Source organism: Rhipicephalus microplus, chromosome 5, assembly GCF_043290135.1.
Source record: "Rhipicephalus microplus isolate Deutch F79 chromosome 5, USDA_Rmic, whole genome shotgun sequence".
NCBI lineage: Eukaryota > Metazoa > Arthropoda > Arachnida > Ixodida > Ixodidae > Rhipicephalus > Rhipicephalus microplus.
Genome location: NC_134704.1, coordinates 182,263,342 through 182,287,791, shown reverse-complemented (window position 1 = coordinate 182,287,791; position 24,450 = coordinate 182,263,342). Strand labels below are relative to the sequence as shown.

The following is a 24,450-nucleotide window of genomic DNA, read 5'->3' as shown; positions in this document are numbered from 1 at the left end:
CGACCCCGATGCTCCTACAGAAGGGCGAACAGACGCGAGTGGTCACGGAATTGGTGCAGTTCTGGCGCAAGTTCAGCGGGGCAACGACCATGTAATCGCGTACGCAAGCCGTCTGCTTTCTAAGTCTGAACGCAATTATTCTATAACAGAACGGGAATGTCTCGCTCTTGTTTGGGCGGTTTCGAAATTTCGTCCTTACTTGTATGGCTGCCATTTCCGTGTCATCACAGATCATCACGCGCTGTGTTGGCGTTCTTCTCTGAAGGACCCCACTGGACGACTTGGTCGTTGGGCATTACGCCTACAGGAGTATTCCTACTCGGTTGCTTATCAGTCTGGACGTCTCCATCTGGACGCCGATTGCTTATTCTGCTACCCTGTCGATTAGCCCGACGAAACAGACATCGAGCCTAGCCTCAGCGTCATGTCAATGTCGCAGTTTCTTCAGATTGGTGATGAAAAACGTCGTGATGCTTCTCTGCGACAACTTATTGACCGTCCCGAATCTGCTCCGAACGACACGTCACTTCACATGTACGTCCTCCTGAATGGCACGCTGTACCGTCGTAGCCTCCAGCCAGATGGCCCTGAGCTCCTTCTTGTCGCGCCGAAAAATTTTGCGTTCAACAGTGCTGCACGAGCTTCACGATGAACCAACTGCTGGTCATCTGGCTGTATCTCGGACGTTCGACCGCGTGCGTCACCGCTTCTTTTGGCGCGGTTTCGCCCGGTCCGTTCGCCGTTACGTGTCCTCCTGCGATAAATGCCAACGTAGGAAGCGAACTACTGCGCCCCCGGCTGGACTTCTTCAAACGATCTCTATCCCAACCGAACCTTTCTTCCGTGTTGGTATAGATCTTCTCGGTCCTTTTCCCGAGTCGAAATCGGGCAACAAGTGGGTCGCCGTTGCTATAGACTACGCGACTAGGTATGCCATCACTCGAGCGCTCCCCACCAGCACCGCTACTGACGTTGCGGACTTTTTTCTTCACGACGTCTTCCTACACCATGGCGCTACTCGCCAATTACTCACGGATCGTGGCCGCGCATTTTTGTCTCGTGTGATCGACGATCTTCTGCGTTCTTCCTCGACGCACCACAATCTGACCACTTCCTACCATCCCCAAACAAATGGCCTTACCGAACGACTAAATCGGACCCTATCGGACATGCTCGCGATGTACGTGTTCTCCGACCACCATGACTGGGACCTGGCGCTACCTCACGTGACCTTCGCGTACAATTCCTCGCGCCACGACACTACTCGTTATTCACCATTTTATTTGCTTTATGGCCGTGATCCGAAGTTACCACTCGACACCCTACTTCCAACCACTACAACGCCATCAGCCGAATATGCACGCGAGGCTATTGCTCGTGCCGACCACGCACGTCAGATCGCCCGCTCTGGACTTTTGGCTTCGCAAGCCACCCAGAAAGCCATCTACGACAGCCGGCATGCTGACGTTCACTTCTCACCCGGTGCTCTTGTTCTCCTGTGGTGCCCAGTTCGTGGAGTTGGCTTATCAGAAAAGTTGTCTCGCTACATGGGTCCTTACCGTATCATCCGCCAGGTAACCGACGTCACCTATGAGATCATTCCTGCATCTGAGACCACAAGCCTGCCTGCAACCACACCCAGTGATGTTGTGCACGTCAGCAGACTAAAACCTTATTACCTGCCTACTGAAGACCGTAATTAATGTGCACCGAGACAGCGCTTTTACCGCCGGGGGGGGAAGGGGTAATGCTACGTAGCTGACGTATCAGTGGTCAGAAGATGATAACGAGGAAGTGGTCTGTCGGTTTTGTGTGCTGTCTTCCATCTTTGTCGACGCCATACTCATCAGTTTGAATATAAATTTTAAATAGACACGCCTCGTGTCATTTTTATGTGACAATACTATAGATAATGAAATAACTAAGTTTCTAAATGATAACAATGTACTGTCTCCTCACCAGCAAGGCTTTCGCTAAGGGTCATCGGCTGTTTGTACCAATAACGACAATTATTCACTACCTGGCTAATACTATTGGCAAGTGAAGTGAAATTCACGTAATATCTTTCGATTTTAAAAAAAGCATTTGACCTTGTGCCTCATAGTAAACTCATAGAAAATGGCAGTCAATTAGCCTTTCAGCATACATTTTTAACTGGGCAACAGCTGTTTGGTCGAATCACAAGTCCTTTGTATGAATTGATAATTATTTTTCGAATGAACATCCGCGGAGTTCCCCAGGGTAGTGTCTTAGGACCACGACTGTTCCTAGTATATAGAAATGACATTGTTAATGGAATGTGTACCCCAATGCAAGTTAGGCTATCTGCAGACGATTGTTTTTAAGTGCGAATCATTTCTTAGCAAACTTCGGCGGCATTAAGTGTATCTATCTATCTATTTATCTATCGACCTGTCTATCTATCTAACTTAATATTGCATAACATGACTGTATGATGAGCATAATTGACTTGTCGTAAAATGAAACTCATATGTATGTCATGAATGTCATAATATACATTTCACGATCCTGCTGCTCTTGCGGTGGCTTCGGTCACAAGAAATGTTTCAGAAGTGGTATGGTATAACATGATTGCATGGTGAACACAAGCAACACAGCCCAACAATAAAATTATGAACATGCGTGTCATGTAACAACATGACTACATGCCACGCTCATGATGCGCTCATGATCGTTTCATTAGCGTCACATATACCAAATTCGGTATTACGGTACATGAATGGATGACAAAAGTATGCGAATGGTGCAAACATGGTTATCATGAGATGCGTGTCACGTAACAACATGACTGCAGGCTACGCTCATGATGCATTCGCAGTTATTTCGCAAGCGTCACATATACCAATTTTGGTAATATGGTACGTGAATGGATGGCGAAGGTATGCGACTGGTGCAAACATGATAATCATGAGATGCGTATCATGTAACAACATGACTACAGGCTACGCTCATGATGCACTCGCGGCCGTATTGCTAGCTTCACATACGCAAAGTTTGGTATACGTGACACCAATGAATGACGGAGGTATGTGACTGGTGCAAACATTATAATTCTGAGGTGCGTGTCATGTGATAACATGACTACATGCCACAGTCAAGACGCCAATACATTTCGACGTGACCCGGCACGCGTTCGCGCCGGCGTTCGTTTCGACGCGTCACACCAGTGTCGCCACGCCAGGTGATGGTGCTGCCATATACTCACAGGCACGCGCCGCGCTTCGTTGCTTCGACGCTTGGACTCTTCACTTGACCGTGGAACTGAACGGACGTTTTTTTCCATCACTCCTCCCCGTCCTTTCACGCTTCCATGGGTTTTTGTCCACTGCGCTCTCGTTGAACCGACCTACTTCGGACTTTCCGGTGAGGACTTTCACAGCCAAGACTGTTTGAAGTGTTTCGAAACGTGAAAGTGTTCTTCTCAACAACTTTCTGGTCACCAGGCAGGGCCGATACATCGGCGTCTCCGTGACACTACACCGACGCCCCTGCAATTTTCGGCGCTTGGTCGCGTTTGTGTGGACGCCGAGTGCCTTGCAGTGACATTTGGTGTGTGCCTGATCTACACTGCTTAGGCATGGCTTTTCCGGTTTCAACCATTGAATCAGCAGCAATTGATGCTCCAGACACCAACAAATATCCAGTGGATCCGGACGATGGTTCTTGGTTCACTGCTACCCGCTGACGCAAGCCAAAGACCGCAACGAATTCCGCACCCTAGCCCTTGCCTGCCAAAAATCATGTGACCCCGCGGCCGCCACCCATACCTGTGGACAGCTTCAAGGTGTCTTCCGACCACGAGGATGCCTTCGCCTCAGTGAATGGGCACATCACGTGTTGGCACGCGCCATGTGCGTGACTGCTGGGCTGCCAGGAGAAACGGTCAACAAGCTCCTTTTTCGCATCCAAGCGGAACGCAATATAGTCATCGCAAGCACACCAGACGAAACTATTGCTTCAAAGTTGCAAGCCGTCACTACGCTAAATCTGGGATCACAGAGATATGAAATGCAAGCTTATGTAGCCGCTCCTAAAAATTCTTGTAAGGAAGTCTTCATCGGCCCCGAGAAGAATACTTCACACACCAAACTCCTCGACAACATCTACGCACCCGACGCCGAGGTCTTGCACGCCCGAATGATGAGATCCACAAACACGGGGTTGATAACTTTTGCAGGCCATCAAGTTCCACGATATATTTACTATTACCGCATGGAATACCGACGCTACATTCACCGACCTCGCAAACAAGTTTGCACACTCTGCCTTGCACTTGGACATCGGGCAGACGTATGTCCTACCCCGAGAAAACGCCAATGCCAAGCATGTGGAGTTGAGACACCAGCGCCGGAGCACAGCTGTACAGCTAAATGCTTTCACTGCAAGGGTGACTATCCAGCTACGCACCCCAAATGTTCTGCGAGAAGACAGAAACCTCCAAACAAGCAGTACGTCAAGAAAGCACTCAATGCGAACGCGTTAGCACCACCATCTACATCACCACCCAAGGGACACCAGCCCAGGTACAGAACGAGGCACAGCCAATCCAAGAGCAGAAGGAAGTCTCAGGACAGGGCCTTAGAATCCTTCAACAACACGCCAGGAACCGCTTCCAAAACCAGCACCCCACCCCAGGACTGATCCCCCAAAAGAACAGAGCCACGAGTGCGGAGAGACCAAAATCACCACCAGCCAAGAAGCCAGCGCCCGCTGGACAGACGCCTCCGGCTAAGGTCAGTTGGGCAGCGGGGCCTCCCAGCCTGAAATCTTTACCTAATTTCTCCCATCCGCCCTCATCCCACAACCACCGCAACGTACCTCTCACATTTAACGCACATAACTCCACTAAGCAAAAACTGCAAGATGCCCTAGAAAAAGTTGAGAGACTCGCTTAAGGCTAAAGTGACCAGCATTATCACTCAGGCAATTAATGATTTCCGTGCATAACTTAGGGATATGTGAAAGGCCCGTACCTTAGCACCTGTAGCAGAGCTAAAGCAGCAAGTACAAGAAAGCTTCGCGCCTTTTAGTACAGGACCCTAAGACTCATTGCCCCTAGCTACAAACCCCAAAAGTCTGACCAAACGACCCCATCCTTACATTCGCCCATCACTCTTATCTCAGGACACTGTCCAAAAAGAGCAAAATGGGCTCCCCTAGTCCTGCCTTCACCGTGTGGCAGTGAAACTGCAGGGGGTTTCGATGAAAGAGGAGCTCCCTGCAACAGTGCACTGCCACTATCGCGCACCCTCCGGATATCGTGGCTCTGCACGAGACGCACTGCACACATACCCTCTCGGGCTTCCATACATACACAGATCAACAAACACTATCACTTGTCGCAATACTCGTATCCAAACACTTGACAACCATAAAACATTGTGACGTAGTGTCAGGTTTGGGCCCAGGACCGCTAGCCAATAAACAATCGAGCCACGAGTGCACACACACACACACAATATATTTACACGGAAAAAGCAACTACTAATGGAGTATCTCTAAACATAGTCTGTCATACGCAGTTCTATGCAAAATCTCTCCCTGAATTAGGAAGTCTATCGCCATTTTTTGCTTGGGCTTGGACTCTGATCGCTCGGGGTGAGGTGCCGTCTGGCCCGTTGGCGTCTTCAACGTGAGTTTACCAACGCCACCTCACGGTCTTCTGCCGCAGTAGCAGCAGGAGGGTAGCGGTCACTCGGAAGCTCTGTCCGGGAGCAACAGCTCTGAGCCACCGCGTTTGTCCCAATAGCACACCTGGGTCGTGCCAGCCACCCGGAACGGCAGCAGAACCAGCGGCCCACAGCAAACCGGAACTCGTAACAAATCGGGACGACAGCCGGAACAGCGGAACCTCGCCTGGTCCCTGGGCCAGTCGCCCAGCCGGAGTCGAGGCCTCGTTCACTGGTTTTCCAGCTGTGAGGAAGGACAGCCGGAACAGCAGCGGATCGCCTGGTCTCTGGGTCAGTCACCCAGCCGGAGTCCAGGACAGTACAGCGCCTAGAGGTCGTCGCCTAGTTCCCCGGACCGGTCGTCCAGCCAAAAACCGTCTGTTCTTGCCCGCTTCGCTGCTTCGAACGCTGTCACGCGCTTCCCGATCCCGTGAGCTCTTCTTTGTCGTCTTAACTCTTCTGCCCATATTATCACAAACACACACTGATGTCATCAATTCCACGTGTGCTTGTTGTAATTATTCCTCAGAAACGCAGTCAGCGAAGCTTGTTTATAATAAACATCTACAGCTCCCATAAATCTAGGAGGGACGACTTCGGGTGTCTTATAGCAGAAACGCGCAAACTAGGGGAACAAGTTGTAGTAGTTGGTGATTTTAATACCCCACACACATCATGGGGATACCTATCAGCCACGCGTAAAGGTACCAAATTAGAACGCCTCATCTGCAATCACAGATTTACACTGCTCACAAATCCGCAACAGCCAGCCAGAATTGGAACCAGCGCAACCAGAGTTACGTGCCCTGACCTAACCATTGTAAGGGGACTAAGCAATTATAACTGGACAAATCTACATGAAACAGGTAGTGATCATGGCATCATTTCCACTACACTGCACATCTCCAACCCTGTGCTCCAGAGCGGAAGGTCCTTCTCACTAATTGGGATACATTTAAAAAACAGCCTGCTTATACTGGCAACAATGGAAGACCTTTAAATGAATGGCTACAGTGCCTGGTAGCTAACCTTGATAAAGCAACCAAAAGGATAAGCACTACAACCGCAATTCCAGATGTCGACAGGCATCTTTTACACCTGTGGGAAGCAGGCAGAAGCCTCATAGAACGATGGCGTAGGCAGAGACACAATCGCGAGCTTAAACTTCGCGTTGCTAAACTCACGTTGCAAGCCCAACAATACGCCACAGAGCTCACGAGGAACAATTGGCACTACTTTTGTAAGTCACTTAATGGAACACGAAGCACTGCGCGCACGTGGGCCATACTAAGAGCCCTTGTTGCCCGAAAAGTACCAAGTCCTACTCGAGCAATACCATCCAAACACTTCTTCACAAGCAGAATGGGTTCGACAACAGCATCTTACAGACGCTTCAAGAAAAGTACATCGCTGCAGGCCCTCAGCCTAAATATAAAAACTACCCATATACAGAGTCAACACCGCTGAATGCTGATATCACTGTGCACAAAGTTCGAGCTGCCCTTCTGAATATCAAGCGCTACACAGCGTTAGAGAAAGACAACATCCCATACTCTCTCATAGAAAACCTCAACGACGAAGATCTAGAACAGCTCACAGATTTTTACAACACTCAGTGGAAAGGCGGCAAGTTACACTAGGAATGTAGACATGCCGAAATAACACTAATTCCTAAGTCCGGCAAACCCCTAGAGCTTGGAAACCTGGGACCAATCTTGTTGACGTCTTCCTTTGCTAAATAATGGAGCATGTCGTCCTCCACAGACTGCAACCAAATTTTGAGGCCCAGAGATTAATTTTTCGGACACACTGTTTGGGTACTGGGCCCATCTTTCCACGCAAGACGTATTTCTCCAATTGAAAGAGGAAGTAAATGACAGGCTCAGTTCTACCCAAAGTAGAGCGCTGCTTGCCTTGGACATCCGTGGTGCGTTTGACAACATCTCGCATGACCTAATACAGGAGAATCTCGGGTCAACACGCTGCGGACGATGAGTTTATGACTGTGTGAAAGCATTCCTAACAAACAGGACGGCACCCATAGGATTAGGCTCTCTTCGCAGTTACATCATGAAGCTCGCGGATAAAGGCACGCCGCAAGGATCGCTGTTATTCCCGACACTCTTCAACATCGCCATGGCTAAGTTACCACCTCTAGACGCCACTGTTCCCAGTCTGCGACATGCTTTATATGCGGACGACGTCACTACATGGGGGACCAAATGCTAAGACGGACAAATACAAGATGCCCTCCAAGAAGTAGTAAATACAATTCTAGCATACGCACGAGCAGGTGGTCTAACGTGCTCTGCAAATAAGTCAGAACTTCTACTCATTCGTCGTCCCCAGCGAAAGCCCGACAACAGCCTGTAAATCGCAGTCACCTTAGAGAACCATGTAATTCTCTGCGTACAGAAACTCCGCGTCCTTGGCCTTTATATACAAGCTGATCTCAAGGCAACGCACACCATGAAAATGTTAGAACAGCAAGTTTCTCAAATCACGCATATGATCCGTCGCATCACCAACCGAAGGCATGGACTTCAGGAACAAGACATTCTACGTATAGTTAATGCCTACATAGTAAGTCGCATCACCTACCACGTGCATTATCAAACCCTTACGCTTGCACAAGAGAGAAGACTGCACATTCTCCTCCATAGAGTCGTCAAGGCGGCGCTTGGACTACTTACGTACACATCCATTAACCGTCTCCTAGCCATAGGTGTACACAACAACCTTAGGGAACTAACCGAGGCACAACGTAATAGTCAGCTACGAAGACTCCGCAGCACCCAAGTGGGAGAGCGACTACTCGTCAGGCTAGGGTACACTCCGAATCCATGTGGACCAGCACACCAGGAAAACAGCTACCCACTGACTTCCGAGCAAGAATTACAGTCGCGCCACTTCCATGCGATATCCACCCTGAGCGCAACGCTCAGCGCTGGTGGGCAAGGGTGAAAAACCTCACGCGCCATCAATCAGTCTTCTCCAAACACTCTCTCATACTGCGATGCCGCTAGACACCACTCCCACAGTTTTACAGTTGTAGCAGTGGTGAACAATGATCACGGCGTAGTAGCCTCAATCAGCGTACCTACAAAGAACACATCTGAAGGCGAAAAGTGTGCCGTCGCTCTGGCAATTTCCCACGCTACCATAAACCTTCCCCACGCAGATGTTATTCTAATCTTTACAGACCCAATGGATATCTGCCATGCCTTCACACGACGTATTGTCTCACAGCACGCACACCGAATTTTGAACACCACATTCCACACGCCACACAAGTTACGACTTATCTGGACCCCTGGGCACGCCTGTCTCCCCGGTCATGACTGCACTCATGCTGCTACCCGGGCACTCACTAACCGGGATCTGGAGGAAGAGCTGTCCAACCCAGATGAGGAAGACACAAACACGGAACTTCTAGGATATCGAGACACCCTCGATTACTATAGAAGAGAACGCGCTTGTTAGCCTCCACCACACCACACGTTCACACGAGAAGATGCTACTGCGGTGCGTCAACTGCAGGCAAACACGTTTCCGAACCTCTATTTCCTCCACATCCTCCATCCCACTTCTTACCCTAACAAATTCCCTTGCTGTGGAGCGGTACCGACGTCATTTCATGTAACACTGGAATGTCAGTGTCCGCCAGCCAGGCGCTCTGCCAACTCCTCTCCTATTCCTACCCTACAAGACTGGGAGGCCATGCTGCGTGATGAAAGCCGGAGTGGCCAGTGGGCGCTGGTTCAGCGGGCGCGGGACGCAGCAGCGACTGTTGGAGCTCTGGTCTGAGAGCCCCACCCGGCATTTTTCTATGCTTGAAATAAAAAGTTTCTCTCTCTCTTCGACGCTTGCGCTCTTCAGCGCATCCGGCGTCCCTCCGTCACAAAAAGAGGTAAATGCAGTGCTGTGCAACGCATCGGCGCGAAATGCAGCATGTCGCATTTCGCGCCGGTTGCCGCCATTCCGCGCTATAGTGATGCCGCGCCGACAGACGCTGGTCACGCCGGTCGCGCCTGGCGTCAGACTATAGAATGCTCACGTTTTACTAACGTAGCGTCACTGTGCCCAGAGTTCGCGTGCGTCAACGTTACGTTGGAGTATGTAGAGCCCTTCATGATGCGCTCACGGCCGTTTCGCTAGCTCCACATATACCAAATTTGGTATTACGTGACATCAATGGGTGACGAAGTAGTTCCACATATACTAAATTTGGTATCCCGTAACATAATAGATGACGGAGGTAAATGACACATCCAAACATGATAATAACGACACGGAAGTCATGTACGACATCATTTACCTCCACCTCATAACGTTGTGCTGATTTTAAAGTTACACATCAACCTTCCTCATTCATGCTTCGCATATCATCGATTCCCACTGCACGTGGGATCTGCCATTTCTTTTGTGTAACGAACTTTCTTTCCTTAATGATTAGTTAATGCCAAAGTCTAGCCTTCAAAACGTTTTGCATTATGCAATTGATGAGGCATGGAGCTATGAAACAACTATAAAAACTATAAAGCAGACGAGTGCAGTCCTCTCCTCACTTCATTTCAAGTTTGGTGGTGGTGATTGAAAACGGGGATCGAGCTCCTCTGCTTTATTGTTTTTTTTTCAGGCGGCGATTGCCAACAGGGACACGAACCTCCACCTGGAAATTAAGTCCCTACTAACCCCCTTAAAACTAACAAGCCAAGCAAGGGCACGTTTGACAAAATAGGTCCTCCTATCGAGACGTCAGCCAGCCTGCCTGAGTCACTTCAACTGTTCATCCTGATTATGCCACTGCGTAATTCCATTTGTCAGCTACCATGTTGATTTTCGAAATTTTATGGTAATATGACGAAAAGCTCACCAACCTATCGTATTCTGGCAGGTGTGACCTTGCGAGGATGGAATCTTCTGTATAATATGCCGTGTTCTTCCCTTGAAATCCATCTGGTTTCTTAATGGTTTTATATAATGCGTTGAATTAATGACGCCCACCTGGCAGACAAATTTCTTCGTTTGTTTTACTGAGAATAAAACAAAATAGAAAAACAGTAACTTACAATATGATAGTGTCCTCTTCTGTGTGGTTTAACTAACAATGATGCTTTAAGGTAAGGGTTTTCATAGAGGTGCCGTTCATAAAATGTGCCATTCACCTGAAACAGGGCATATTGGTCATATGGAGTGTTTATAGGCTGTCTACTATTTTCGTATGTTCTTGGTGACACCTAGCTATGAAATTTATTAGGTTATAGTGAAGTATTTCTAATTTAACGCGATAGCGTTGAAAAGCTCGTTTCGCAGAATTTTCGGTGTTGGAGTCCGCGTCGTTGGCTGTGAGCAAAAACTCATCTTATGCGTGATCGAAAAATCGAGAATGAGGCAAAAAATAAATACATGAATAAAAACCTGGGGGCAGAGTGGCGACTAAACCACGGTTGTTTGGGTTCGAGTGGAAATTGAACCCGGGTTGTATGCGTGTCAATTGGATGTTCTGCCACAGGGCCACGCTTCTGCAAGTGAAGCAGTAAAACGAACTTCCCTTACTTGGAAATGCAACGAAGTAGCTTGCGCGCTTCGCAAACATATATAGGCGTCCTGTAAACGCGTTTGCAATGCAACATGAAATATTGAAGTAATAATGCGAGGGACAAGGATCCATTGCCCACAGGCGTCAAAATATGTAATTATCATAATGGCTCCGTGGTTGAAAGCTACCACCCCACTACAAAGGCACACACGCTCTACTGCGCCTATTCCCTGATGACCACGTATAGTGGCTGCATAGCAAATTCTAAAAGGTTTCATGCACTAAGTGTTTGCGAAACGCCTATGCACAGAATGTTGCGATCGCGCTCAACTCCTAAAGACAAAGCTTTAGGGTGCCCTAATTTTTAGAGATGTTTTGCGACAATAGTAAACAGTGTGATTCTTCCTCGATTTCTATTCTGCAATTTAAGAGGACAATTTCAGAGGACATTTCAGCTGAGGGCTAAACGTGAGTTAAAAAAACATAATTTATAAATCACGACCTACTTGCTCTTGCAATAAAACTGTTATATTGTATAGTTTGGACTGTACTTCACTGTAATGAAATTACCATGGTTTCGAAAATTTATTTGTTACGACTCTAAAACATAAACGATGCTAAATGCACAATCTTGACCTGAAAGTTTTCACTAAAACACCACCAGGCCTGCGCGGAAAGCGCAGCACACTCACATCAAAAGTTAGAAGAGCGCATTAAATGGGGCTAAGCCCTTTGTAATTGGTCGGAAGTACACGACGATCCACTCGTTGCGCAACCTATATTAAGTGAAACCTTGTTACACAGTTTCAATTCTGTAGCACCTGGTTGTTATCTTACTGTTCTAACACGAACTCTACTCCTTCCCGACCTAACGTTTCTATGGGGTTTTTGTGCGCAGAAGTTTATAAAACTAAACTAACCCAAAGCTTTATCATTATGATTTAGAACATGGGGTAGTACGCCAGACAAGTCCTTGGGAATCGATTGGACTCGTATTCCACCAAAGTAATTTGGAGTGCTGCTAAATGCGAACAGATTTACGGGAAAAGAAGCGTCCCTAAACTACAGGTCCATACTTCCGTTCCACATCACCTTTCTATATTTGGGAAAGCTGAAGCTTGCGAAACAATTCTCAACTAAAACATTTTTTATGCATTTCAACTTGGTCCTTGCGCTACACCTTACATAGAACGCTTTCATCGTATTTTCGCAATATTTGTGTCGTCCTCGACTTTTTAGCAAATGATACGAGTCAAGTTATTCAGAACAGTAAGGGAGGGACGGCTGAGATTAGTTCCCTTATATCCATGGCAAACATTTTGGTGGTTCGGACTTTTTCGCGACAGTTCCCATCCCACAATTCGATCATTTGTGCAGATTATTTTTGTTAATGGCTTGCCTGACTTATTTGTTTCTTAAGATTTTTTTCTATACGTCCTTGTTTGTGAAGATATGCAGGAAGTTCTCATCACTGTTTCCTTTCTCAAGGTCCCGTTTTCCATAAAATATTCGTACACACTATAACGCAGGAGACTATGTAAAGACTATGTGCGCTTCTTCAACCTCTAAATATAATTCAACCTTCAAAGACGTCATGTACTAAGACGAGTTAGGCAATTGTATATTTCTTCTAATACAAACACCTTCTTTTATATCTTTTGTACTGGTAGACGGGCTTTGAAATTATGGTTACAAAAGAAAGGTATTTTAGTTTCTTCAGCTAATTGTTGTCTCCGCAAAGTACCATTTACACTAGAACACTGTTTTGTTAGCTGTAAATATGCCAATCTTTTTTGGTATATATCCTTCAACAAACTCTTAAAAATTTTTACCATTAATTCGTTTACGATACGGTATACCTTCCACCAATGTCTCTTGATGAGGCGTCCTTTGATAAGTTTTTTTTAGGGGACAGAACATTTCAGGGGAAAACGCTCTTCTTGCAAAACCGCAATGCAGAACCATTTACTGCTTCAAGTATACATTTTTTCATGCAAATGACTCTCCATAGAAAGGACGTTATGAAGAGCTTGACATATAACCAGACAGGCACTTATCTTGATGAGGTGCTTAACACTACCACCCTCCCGGTGCGACAGGTCCTGAAGACCTTTTGCTTTTTTTCTGGACTTTCAAGGTATGTGTGTGTGTAAGCCTTTGAATGCCCGTGCATGACTTGTGCGATCATTAGAAAGTTGTATTTTCGCGCGCTTACCGTGATAGCGGGATCAAAGTGCACATGTGCAGTAACATACGTCACCTTTACCGCTCGCGGTAGGCACACTATTTTTCAGATTCACCATTACCGTCTTATCGCGGTTTACGTACAGCTCTTAAAACATGGAGGCGGTTTCACACACCCGCTTCGAAGGGAATTCGGCATAGTAGTTCAAAGATTCTTTTTGTTCGCAGGAAACCACTGGATAAAACGGCTTCGCTTGCCTTCGGGTAGCTTCGGCGACTGAGTATTATGAATTAGTTCACGTATATTTGGAGATAGCTTCCAATTTCGAATGTCTATAGGCCTAACTAGAAGATCAATGTAAAGAAATTGGCGACATAAACATTTTCGCGTTTGGTTAAATATTATTCATTACTTAAATAACTTGTTACAATGCTTCACATAGTGACACACGCAAACATTCCCGCTTTAGTTTCACTGTTTGTTTAGGTTATTCTCCCTCCGCTAGGCGACGCCACCGTCCCATCTGGGGCACGTAAACGCTAATCTGCTAAACTAAAAAGGCCTGTTCAAAACAAACGTTTGCGGCACGGTAGCACTATTGTTTATATTCTTGCTATCACGCTAACTTCAAACTATAAATGCCTGTTGTCACTGCATGAATGCAATGCATCACTATGTCATATCATTTGTATTATTTTCAAAAACACAGCATATGAAGTACCATGCTGTCACACACTTCGAGTGAGGCCCCGCCGATCTAAAATTGACGTGCGGCAGACTCGCAGGCTTTCACTTTACGCTTCGGCCTGCAACGCCTGAAAGGCCTTGAAGTGGCACATCTCAAATTTATTTGCAGGTTGGTCGACCCATGTGGGGTTGCACGTGTGGAGATGTATGGGCCCGAGCGACGTACTCAAAGAGCTGACGCGAACATTGGATTAAACGAGGCAAACATTTAATCAAAATAGGACAATGGCAAGGAGAATACAAAAAATAACAGAGAGGAAAACGTAAAGTTCACGTGATGGAAAGAACAGCTACATAACAAACTTTGCAATAAAAGAACACTACCAGAGGTAGACAAGGGACAAATGCGCGGAATACTGTTGAAATAACAACATGATTAAACTACAGGAGGGACAAAGAAAATTTACTAACAAAACTCAGGTTCGTGCTTCTGAGCTTCGACGTGCGACGCAGCGCACACAACTACAGTGAATTAAAAGCTGGTTATAGTAAAATAACAGTTTGAAAAAGTCACAATAAAAGTTTTATATGGACCACGCCAGCTCTTGGTACTCGTAGGGGAGTTGACGGGTTGTCGCTGAAGATCTCGCCAGCTTAGTAGACGACAAGGGTACCCTGAATTGCAGCCGTCTCAATACGTTGCGCGGGTCACTTCATACTCGCCGCCTACGCAAGCCTCATGACACCGACGACCACGCGTCTTGCTGGTTGCATGTGAACTGCTCCTTCCGATGTTGTCCAAAGTCTTTCGGGACGTCCCATCTCCTCCCGGGGTCATTTTCTTTATTCCTCGACACATGTTTTTCCTTTCGATACAGGTGTAGGCAAGACGCGGTGGCACAGCCGCTGCGTCGCCAGTCGCCGGATGTTATCTTACCAACACAAAAGCGCCCTTCCATGGATGATAGGGCGTGCGGGCGAAACGAAGATTGCAGACGTTTGTGACACATGCCAGAAAAAATGGCATAGCTCTGTCGTAGATAAGGGGCCGCCACGGAGAAGACCCGAAGAGTAACCGCATTCCATCTTGGATATTTTACTTTTATTTACTCTTTTTGTTACTTCGCGCGATGTTGGTTACGGATACCAGCAGCGGTGGCGGACAACAACGGCACTCTTGTTGTAGAAAAGGAGGAGGAGGAGGAGGAAAGAAAGGAAGAGGAGAGATCCACTTCCAGCTGTTGAACATGAAGACGCAAAATGTAAGCGCTCAAATTGAAGCGTAAATTCGAGATAGCTCAGTTAACAAGCATTTTCAACGATGCAGAATCAACGCTGACTCAACACTTGCATCCTTGTGACGAACTTCGATCATTCTAGACCACGCGCCGATTTGTCAAAGGGAGGGCGCGTTTTAATTGGGAAAAGACTGAGCAACTAAAGGCCTGGCCCCTTGTATCCGTTGCAGTGCGTTAACAGAAGTCTTTCTGACGCAGCTGAGCCCTCTTCTATATGTTGTTGTTGTTGCGTGATTCTAAAAAAAGGAAGAAGGCACCTAATTTCTGTCTGCCTCTTGGGAGACATGGCGCAGGGCCTTAGAGGAAAGGGGTAAGGGGAATAAAGAATAGGAAAGTAGAAGGGACGGTTAGAAGCTGTCAGCAGAGGTCGCAGGTCGCAACACATGGACGGAGGGGCAGCTGCCACAGCAACAGCAGCCAGGAGTGCACGAGAGTCCTGCGGAGCATATCGATGGTAGTGGGGCAGTTCTGCCCTAGCGGCAGGGCTCTTTATTGAACAGGGTGGTGCTGGATTGCCCGCTGAGCGCTGCAACAGATACAGCACGCAGCGGGTGTTCCGGTAGAAGTGCGTCACCAGCCATGCGCAGTGCAGCGCGTAGGGAGGTGATCAGGGCGTCCCGCGGATCCTCGGCGGGCTCAGCGGATGGGGAGAGGGTGAGCGCATGGAGAAGGAGTGAATGGGCTCACCAACGGCCGCATAAAACGGCGCTGCGGACCGGGTTCCTTGGTGGGACTCCCAAAAAGGTTGGCCCTGACCACAGCAGCATAGAAGCGAACCTCTCGGTACACCTCGCGTACTGCGGCCTTGACTACACGTCTCGAGAGCAGCGTTAGTGCCGTGGCCAGTAGCGTGGCCACTTTCCCCTCCTCCTGCCAGCGAAGACAGGTCGGCGTATTGGCTGCATGCCCCCTCCAAAGTTGACGCAGCGGGGAGGGCAGGTAGTAGGGACAGGGTGTTGACGGCTGCATCTAATGCAGGCACCGGCGCGCAGGCATGCCTCGGATACGTGCCCTAAGCGCCACACTGCCGGCACTGTAGCGGACGTCACCTGGCGTGCCACACCCGCAGCCGCAGACCCCAGAGGGTGACCCGGTGCAGTGGTTGGCTGCTGGCAAACCGCAACCGCACCATCTGCCCTGCCTTGCTTGGAGTCAGGTTTGGAAGTGCGGACGCCAGTCCCATGGTCAGCGTTCACGCCATGGAGGAAGCCGACGCTGCTGTGACAATCAGCAGGCTCCCTGGCAGTGACGGAAACGCCACTGAGTTCCTTGGTACTCAGGAGCTCGAACAAACTCGCTGGCGTAGCCGCGTCAACCGCCACGATGTCCCGAAGGTGATTAACACGCACCGCTGTCACACCGGCCGCTTAGCGAACGCCGCCGCGAGTGTAAAACGCGGCAATCTCGTGAGCGAGCCGCCAGAGGTGGAGGAACGATAGAGTACAGTCTCCGCCACTGCAGGATTGGTCGCAATCGCTGCGGCCTCCAAAGCCGTTGCTCCCCGCCAGACTGCCTTAGAGACGACTGTCTCGTGATCGACGTCTGGCACGATGACTGTGGTGTTGTGGAGCCGCCGTCTGTAGGGGCCTCGGGTTGACTTGATGGGGAATCGCGGGACTGGTGCTGGCGTTTCCTCTTCGGCTTGTGAGCAAGCCCGCTTGTCGGCGCGCCGACGATGGTGGTGGGAGTGGCCGATGTGCACACCTCGCAGTCCTCAGAGCCTTCTGGCATCATTGGCTGCGCGCTCGGGGCAATGGGAGGCTCCCGTGAGTAGGCAAGGAAGTTGGACGGGGAGGAGATGCTGCGTCGGTGAGCGCCTGCTTACGCGGCCACTGGGGCTCGTCACTCTTTCGCCCTCGTTTTTGTGACGCCTCTGCCATGTCCATGGTGACTTCTTCCGTGCTGGAGCGTCTTCGCAGCCAGCCGAGGTCACGGATGGGTGGTCTCTGTGCACTGTCCCACCAGATGGTCTCGGATCCGCCAGTGGCTCCTTCACCACACCACCACCAGCCACTTGAGGTCTACCTGTCCCTGGACGGATCAACCGAGCGCCGAACGCCTGCTGCAGCACTACAACAGGCCGCCGTCTCTAGCTCAAGCAGCAACTGGCAGGGTGGCTCCAGGTCTTCACTGACGGATCCACCATGCCAGACGGTACATCGGCGGCTGCCCGCGTCATCCTATCCCGGGCTGTCAGCAGGCAGTGCCGACTACCCTTCTCGGCGAGCTCGACTGCTGCGGAGCTGGCATGACTGCACCTGGTGGTGGACGTGCTGGCCGAGGACTTTCCGGCAAAGCCAGTTGCAGTTCTGTGCGACAGCAAAGCAGCTCTGCAGACGCTAACCACTATCGCTGTGCCGGGCTCACGGGGAGTCTCTTGGCATCCAAGTACCGGGCCCTTGCAGTGACGGGGACGTCAAGCTCCTTCCACTGGCTTCCATCTCACATGGGCATAGCTGGCAACGAGGAGCCGGACACGATGGTCAAGGCAGCACACCAGCCGGGAACCCCTACCACCCAGGCCGTGGAGGCCAGGGGCTACATGCAGACTCGCATCAAGAAGGTCCTTGCCTCGTTTCACCCGAACCAAAGGGTGGCCAATGAGCGGGGACCCAGGCGTCTTCCCGAGCCAGGTCGTACCAGGAGAGAACGAGCCGACATGCTGTAGCTGCGGACCGGATGCATGTGGATCGCGGCCGGCCACTACCTCAAGGAATGCTGCCTATCCCAAGCCTGCAGCCGCTGCGATGACCCCGCGACCTTCGAGCACCTCCTGTGTACCTGCCGCGCCTTGGCACAGGAACTCTCAAGGGTCACCGCGGCGTACCGGAGACATGACCTTCCTGCCACCAACATAAAGCACCTGCTCTTCCCATTTCATCCCCACCTACCAGTGCTCCGGAGCCTGGTGGAGTTCCTGGACGAGACGGGAATCGTGGCCTACCGCTGAGAACGGGACCCTCGCCACCCCTATCTCTGCTGCCGGACTACTATTCATGCTGAAGACGACTGTGCCACTGATGACCTAATCTTCTCTTCTATCCACTTTTCTCTTATTTCCCTTCCCGCAGGCACTGCGCCATGCTCCCTACCGGGCTGCAGAAATTAGGCGCATTTTTCCTCTTCTAACCACTACCACCACCTTCACCAAGTCAGCGAGGTCAATGTAGGGTCATCAGTGGTCAAGCTGATGGGTGCTGCAACTCAGGTCGAGTTGAGGCTCGTAGTCTCTGCAGATACATGGTGTGGGGTTGTCGGGGAGGGTTCCACAGTCGGCGCCATCGATTCCTTCGCTTTTCCGAGCCAACCACCAATAGCTGTCACCGCCTGCTGTTCTAGCTGCTGCTGCTGCTGCTGCTTCTGTTGGCGGTATTTTTTCTCGGCGTCCTTCATAATTTGAGGGCCGGTAGCAGTCCGTGTGGGCAGGCATAGCTCAGTGGTTTAAAGCCTTATTAAGGCAAGCTCGCCCGCCGTCGAGACGTAAGAGGACTGGTAGGGTTCAGGCATTAGCACTGCACTGCGCGTAGTTGATGAGGCCGGGGCTCCTGTGAGTCTCGGGCACTTGCTGGTAGTCACCGGATCGGTAGTTGCCAGTTTGAGCGCCTGAGTAGAAGCATTCCTGTCAGGCCTCCTCGTATTGTCCTTCTTCGTCATCATTAGGAAGTCAAGGTGATCGCTGATGGAATCTGCCGAACTGGCGGAGCACGCGAAAACGCGCCTGCACGGCTCAGAAGTTCAACTTGCTCTCAGCGAATGCTCCACACGAGCGAGTGCCTCCTATATGGACAGAGAAAGTTCGCTGCCTCACGTAGTTACGCGCCCACTCTCCGTGGCGAGATCGGGCTATAGGTGGCAGCACCGTCCTGGGCAAGGTTAGACTGGTGGTCGGCGGCGCATCTAAAAATACACGCAATGGCGCTTCGTTCCGTGTGGTCTGAGCCGATTGTCAGGGGATAAAATGCGTTGACCAGAGTTTACTGTTAATATCTACGCTCTTATGTGCTGAATCTGTGCACGACGCCTGTCCAACGTTAATATCACCCGCGAGTAAAGCGCATTGCGCCTTTCATTGGGATGCTCATCCTGGGTAACTCTCTTCACTATTTCGCATTAAATCCCACCTTCGCTCTCTTACGAAAATAGGTTTGACCTTCCTGTTCCTCACGAGTCACCTATCAGTCACCCCAGTTACCTTCCTGTAGACTCAACCTTTCTGTAGACCTGGTCCGCAAATTTTCGGCAGCCGTCGAGCAGACAGCAAGCAGACTTTTCTGATATTGTGCATTCATAGTGCGCGCACGTAGACGTATGTAACAAATATTTATACATTTACAAATTTTGGAAGGTGACACATTTGATTATAATGATTTAATGGGTTTCACCTTTCAGTCACCTATCAATCAGCTACCAGTCATCCCCGTACAGACCTCGTCTGCAGATTTTCTGCTCATACCGAGTTGAGGTCAAGCAGACTTGTCTGTTAATCTGGGCCCTTTGAGTGCGTGTGGATGCGTAGTATATACGTATATATCTATACATTCTGAGTTATGACACAATTATTAACATTAACTGAAGGCCTTCACCTTTCAGTCACCTATCATTTTCCCACCAGTCACCCCCCTACAGAACTGGCCAGCAGATTTTCTGCAGACGCCGAGCAGACTTGTCTGTTTATGGGGGTCTTGCGTGTGCTTGTGTGGATGTATATATTACATATGTATATATCTATACATTCTGGGTCATGACACAATTGATAATAATAACTGAACAAACCTCACCTTTCAGTCACCAACCAGTCACCCACCAGTCACCCCCATACAGACCTAGCCGGCAGAATTTTTGCAGACGCTGAGCAGACGGCAAGCAGCTTTGTCTGTTAATGAGCGCGTATGTTATATATATATATATATATATATATATATATATATATATATATATATATGTATGTATGTATATATATATATATATATATATATATATATATATATTGCAATGAGCGAGACAGAGAACAAGAGACAACACCCGATCCTGGCCAGTTCTTATTCTGACTTCGTTCTTCTCTTCTTTGCTCTAGCTACCGGCGCGCCGAAGCGCCAGCGACTTTCTTAGTCATGACACTCGGCCATGACTGCGCGCACACGGAGCTGGCGGCAAAGTTTCTGGTGGGCGGGCTTGGCTGTATCGTGGTGGTCAGCCCGGACCACAATGCAACATGGAGCAACGGTCTGGGGGAAGCGTCTCTGGTGGACGGCACTGGCTGCCTCGAGCTGGTCGCTCTTTTATACGCCACGATGTACCTTGAAAAAGTTCTGTGGACTCAGGCGGCCGGCACTGGCTGCCCCGTTGCGGCCGACGCTCTCGGCCGCGATTTGGTCCCGGTATCTGCCAAAGGTAGATCTTGCGATCGATATAGTGGCTGCATCTCGGAGGTCGGCCCTGGCCACACTGAAACTGGGTGCCAGAGTCTTCCACAAGTCTATAGGGAGGTCGAGACTGGCTGCATCGTTGTGGTCGGACTCGGCCATGGAGAGACTCTCTGTGGGAAGCAGCTAAACATGCACCTGACAGCGCGCTTCGGACGGGCCACAAAATCAGCAGCAGACGTTGAACTCCAGACGAGGGTAGCCGAAAGAGTAGCCCAAAAGACGCGCTGGGTGCCTTGGGCTCTACCGGCGCCATCACTGTAAGCGGTTCAAGCATAGGCGATGCTGGTGTCGCCACTTGCCTCAGTAAAGGTGATATTGGGGCTGGCTTCTCTAACTGAGCTGTATGAGGACTGGTATCTACCGCTTCCACTGACATGATGGCATCGCGTACCGGCGCGGGTACTGAGAGCAGTATTGGCGTGTCGCACCTGCGTCTGACGTCATTCGTAGGACAGGCGGAGAAGCTTACTGCCGCGCGGCTGGATGGCTCCGAGGAACCTTCGAGATGTTGCTCCACTTCAGCTCGGTGTGCGAATGGGGTTGCGTCGGTGAAGGGCAATGGAGCACAGTCGAGATGATTCTCTGCGGCTGTTTCGTTGGAGCAACGCCCTTGAAGAGGTCCGACTTCGGTAGCGGCCTCTGGCTGCAGTAAACTTGCTTCGGGTATCGATAAAGTGTCTAACTTCTCGTGTGGTAAGCTGCAGCGCACAGCTGCAGCCTCGAGGTGGAAAGCCTTTGGAGCTTGCTCCTCGATACCGGCCAGGTTGGACGGAATGGTGGTGGAGAGGTGGTAAGGATTACGACCGAAAGCAGCTATGAGCTTGCAGCTCCACTCCACCCATGACTGCTGCTCCCAGCCTTCATACAGGTGCCACGCCGCTGCACCTTCCCGAAGACAGTCTATGGCCACATACCATTTCTGATTTTCTGTCCTGGCCTCGCGCAATGCTATCGCGTTGACGGTTGCCACCCAACAGTCGGCGTCGTTCTGGACCCCGTGGAATTCCAGTAGTTCGCAGACGGCTGATGATTGTGAGGTGGCAGGTGGCAACGCAGAGATCACCGACGCGAAGCAGTCGAGCTGGTGTGAGAGCTCGATGAGAGAAGACCGAAGCTACCTGCGTTGCTCCGGTGTGCTTGCCTCAAGGTCGTATGAGGCAGCTACATCCAACGCTCCGTTAATGTCACAGAATGCTGGCAACATTGTAGGAGCTCGCTCGGCGATCAACGCTGTCTGTTTGTTAGTCTCGACGCGGATTAGCGCAATGGTAAGCCGCGGGTCCGTGGTGCTGTCGGGCATTAAGCCCGAAGAGTCAGTGATCGCGGTATTTGAGTAAGTAGCAATTGCAGCACTCACCCCGGTGTGGTCAATGAGCAGGGAAGCCTGGGCGGCGTTCCGTGGTGGCTCGTTTGTTGAAAGAGTACCGCAACAGGAATGTAGGCCATGGGAAACGTGAGCGACATTTCCAAGGGACCGGAGCCGGTGTGGATCCCTGCCGTGAAACGGTGGCAGGGTTTCAATCAGGTCATGTCCTAGAACCACAGGGGAGGCCTGGACGCCATCTTTCTTGGTCATGGCAGTATATATATATATATATATATTTATATGTATATATGTATATATTGTGGGCATTTAGTATACCAATCCTCTTCATCTGTGCATTATCACCATTATCATGTGTTGCTCATGCATCCTCATCGTTCTCACGTAGCATCATCAGTTGTCACACAGGCCACTTGCCTAGAAACGAAACCTACAAGCACCTTCAACTCATCGCTGCTGTAGACATTGAGTTACCCCCTAACGAACATCAATTAGTCACAGTTTTGTCCAACGACATCAACTCTGGTGACATTTTTGTCACTCCATCGCCCCGTTGCCCTAATAAAGGGATATCTCTCGCATGAGGTGTGGCTCGCTTCAACAATGGATCAGCTGTCCTCGCTGCTACGAACACCACACCAGATAGAATTTTACTGCCGTGGGGCACTACAGTCGCCTGTGTTGCCGATCTGGGGCCTGTGTGCGTCGTGCCTCTTACCCCTGCCTCCTCTAAAGGCCATCCTGGAGATCATGCTGCTTCCTCGGTCTTTACAGCAGCCATCAACAAGGACTTGACAGACTCGCAGAAGCAGCAGCTGCTTGATTTGTTGCAAAAGCATGCAAACTCTTTTGACGTTCATTCATCCAGCCTGGGTCAGACAACTGCTACAGCACATCGTATTCAAACCGACGGAACATCCATTGTGCATTTTCGTCCGTACCACGTCTCCCTACCCGAACGAAAAATCATTGAGAAAAACGTAGAAGATATGCTATAACGGGGGGTAACCCAACCCTCAACCAGTCCTTGGTCGTCTCCAGTGGTTCTGGTGCGTAAAAAAGACGGTTTCGTACGATTTTGCGTCGATTACCGAGCACTCAATAAGATCACTAGGAAGGACGTGTACCCCATGCCACGTATCGACGACGCCCTCGATTCCTTACAAGGTGCTGAATTCTTTTCAAGCCTCGACTTGCGTTCCGGCTATTGCCAAATCCCCATGCACGAAGATGACAAAGAAAAAACTGTGTTTTCAACCCCGGACGGCCTATACGAATTCAATGTTATGCCGTTTGGTCTATGCAATGCGCCCGCAACTTTTGAGCGCTTGATTGACACCGTGCTGCGTGGCCTGAAATAGAAGACTTGCCTATGTTACCTCGATGACAATGTTGTCTTTTCATCGACGTTTCCTCAACATCTGCAACGCTTGGACGAGGTCCTGACTTGCCTTACGGGCGCTGGTATTCAAATTAACACCAAGAAACGCCATTTCGCCAGCAGATCTATCAAGGTCATCAGTCATGTTGTGAGCAAGGACGAAATTCGTCCAGACCCTCAGAAAACTGCTGCGGTGCTTCGCTTCCCTCGCCCTGACAAGCCGAAAGATTTGCGAAGTTTCCTTGGTCTCGCCTCTTACTTTCGGCGATTCATACAAAACTTTGCCTCCATAGCCGCACCACTACATAAGCTACTTGCTTATGGCACGCCCTTTCAGTGGTCTCAGGATTGTGAATCGGCTTTCGACAGGTTGAAGAGTGCCCTAACGACCAATCCTGTACTTTCTCATTTTCATGATGGTGCACCAACCTTCCTCCGTACTGACGCTAGTGGCCACGGTTTAGGAGCCGTGCTCCTCCAGCGCGACAACTCTTCGCGAAAGCGAGTCGTTGCGTACGCCAGCCGCGTCCTCTTCGCAGCCGAGAGCAACTACACGATCACCGAGAAGTAGTGCCTCGCCATCGTTTGGTCAGTGCAGAAATTTCGTCCCTATCTTCACGGCCGCCATTTCACCATTGTGACCGACCACCTCGCATTATGTTGGCTTTCGACACTCAAGAACTTGTCGGGACGCCTCGGCTGCTGGATTCTACGCCTACAAGAGTATGATTTTGACAACGTATACACGTGTGGCAGAAAGCATAGCGACGCCGATGCTCTTTCTCGCTGCCCACTACCAGCGGCTCCCCTCAGCATTTCCGCAATCACTTTGCACAACACACCCTCCGAGTCCACGTATACGGCGGTTTCCTCTCTCGCCTCTATCGACCAGCTGCCTTCGGACGACCCGCACGATT

General features: G+C 49.9%; 1 protein-coding gene across 2 annotated transcripts in view; it reads right to left on the bottom strand.

The window, feature by feature from the left end:
• LOC119173605 (venom metalloproteinase BumaMPs1) overlaps nucleotides 1–24,450 on the bottom strand; it is a 513,062-nt gene that overhangs the window by 433,849 nt on the left and 54,763 nt on the right. For both annotated transcript variants that reach the window (XM_075896273.1, XM_075896274.1), the window contains exons 3-4: nucleotides 10,763–10,858; nucleotides 10,571–10,697 (exon numbers count right to left, since the gene is read on the bottom strand). In XM_075896273.1, the coding sequence (XP_075752388.1) occupies nucleotides 10,571–10,697; nucleotides 10,763–10,858 (223 nt within the window). The remainder of the gene's footprint in view (nucleotides 1–10,570; nucleotides 10,698–10,762; nucleotides 10,859–24,450) is intronic.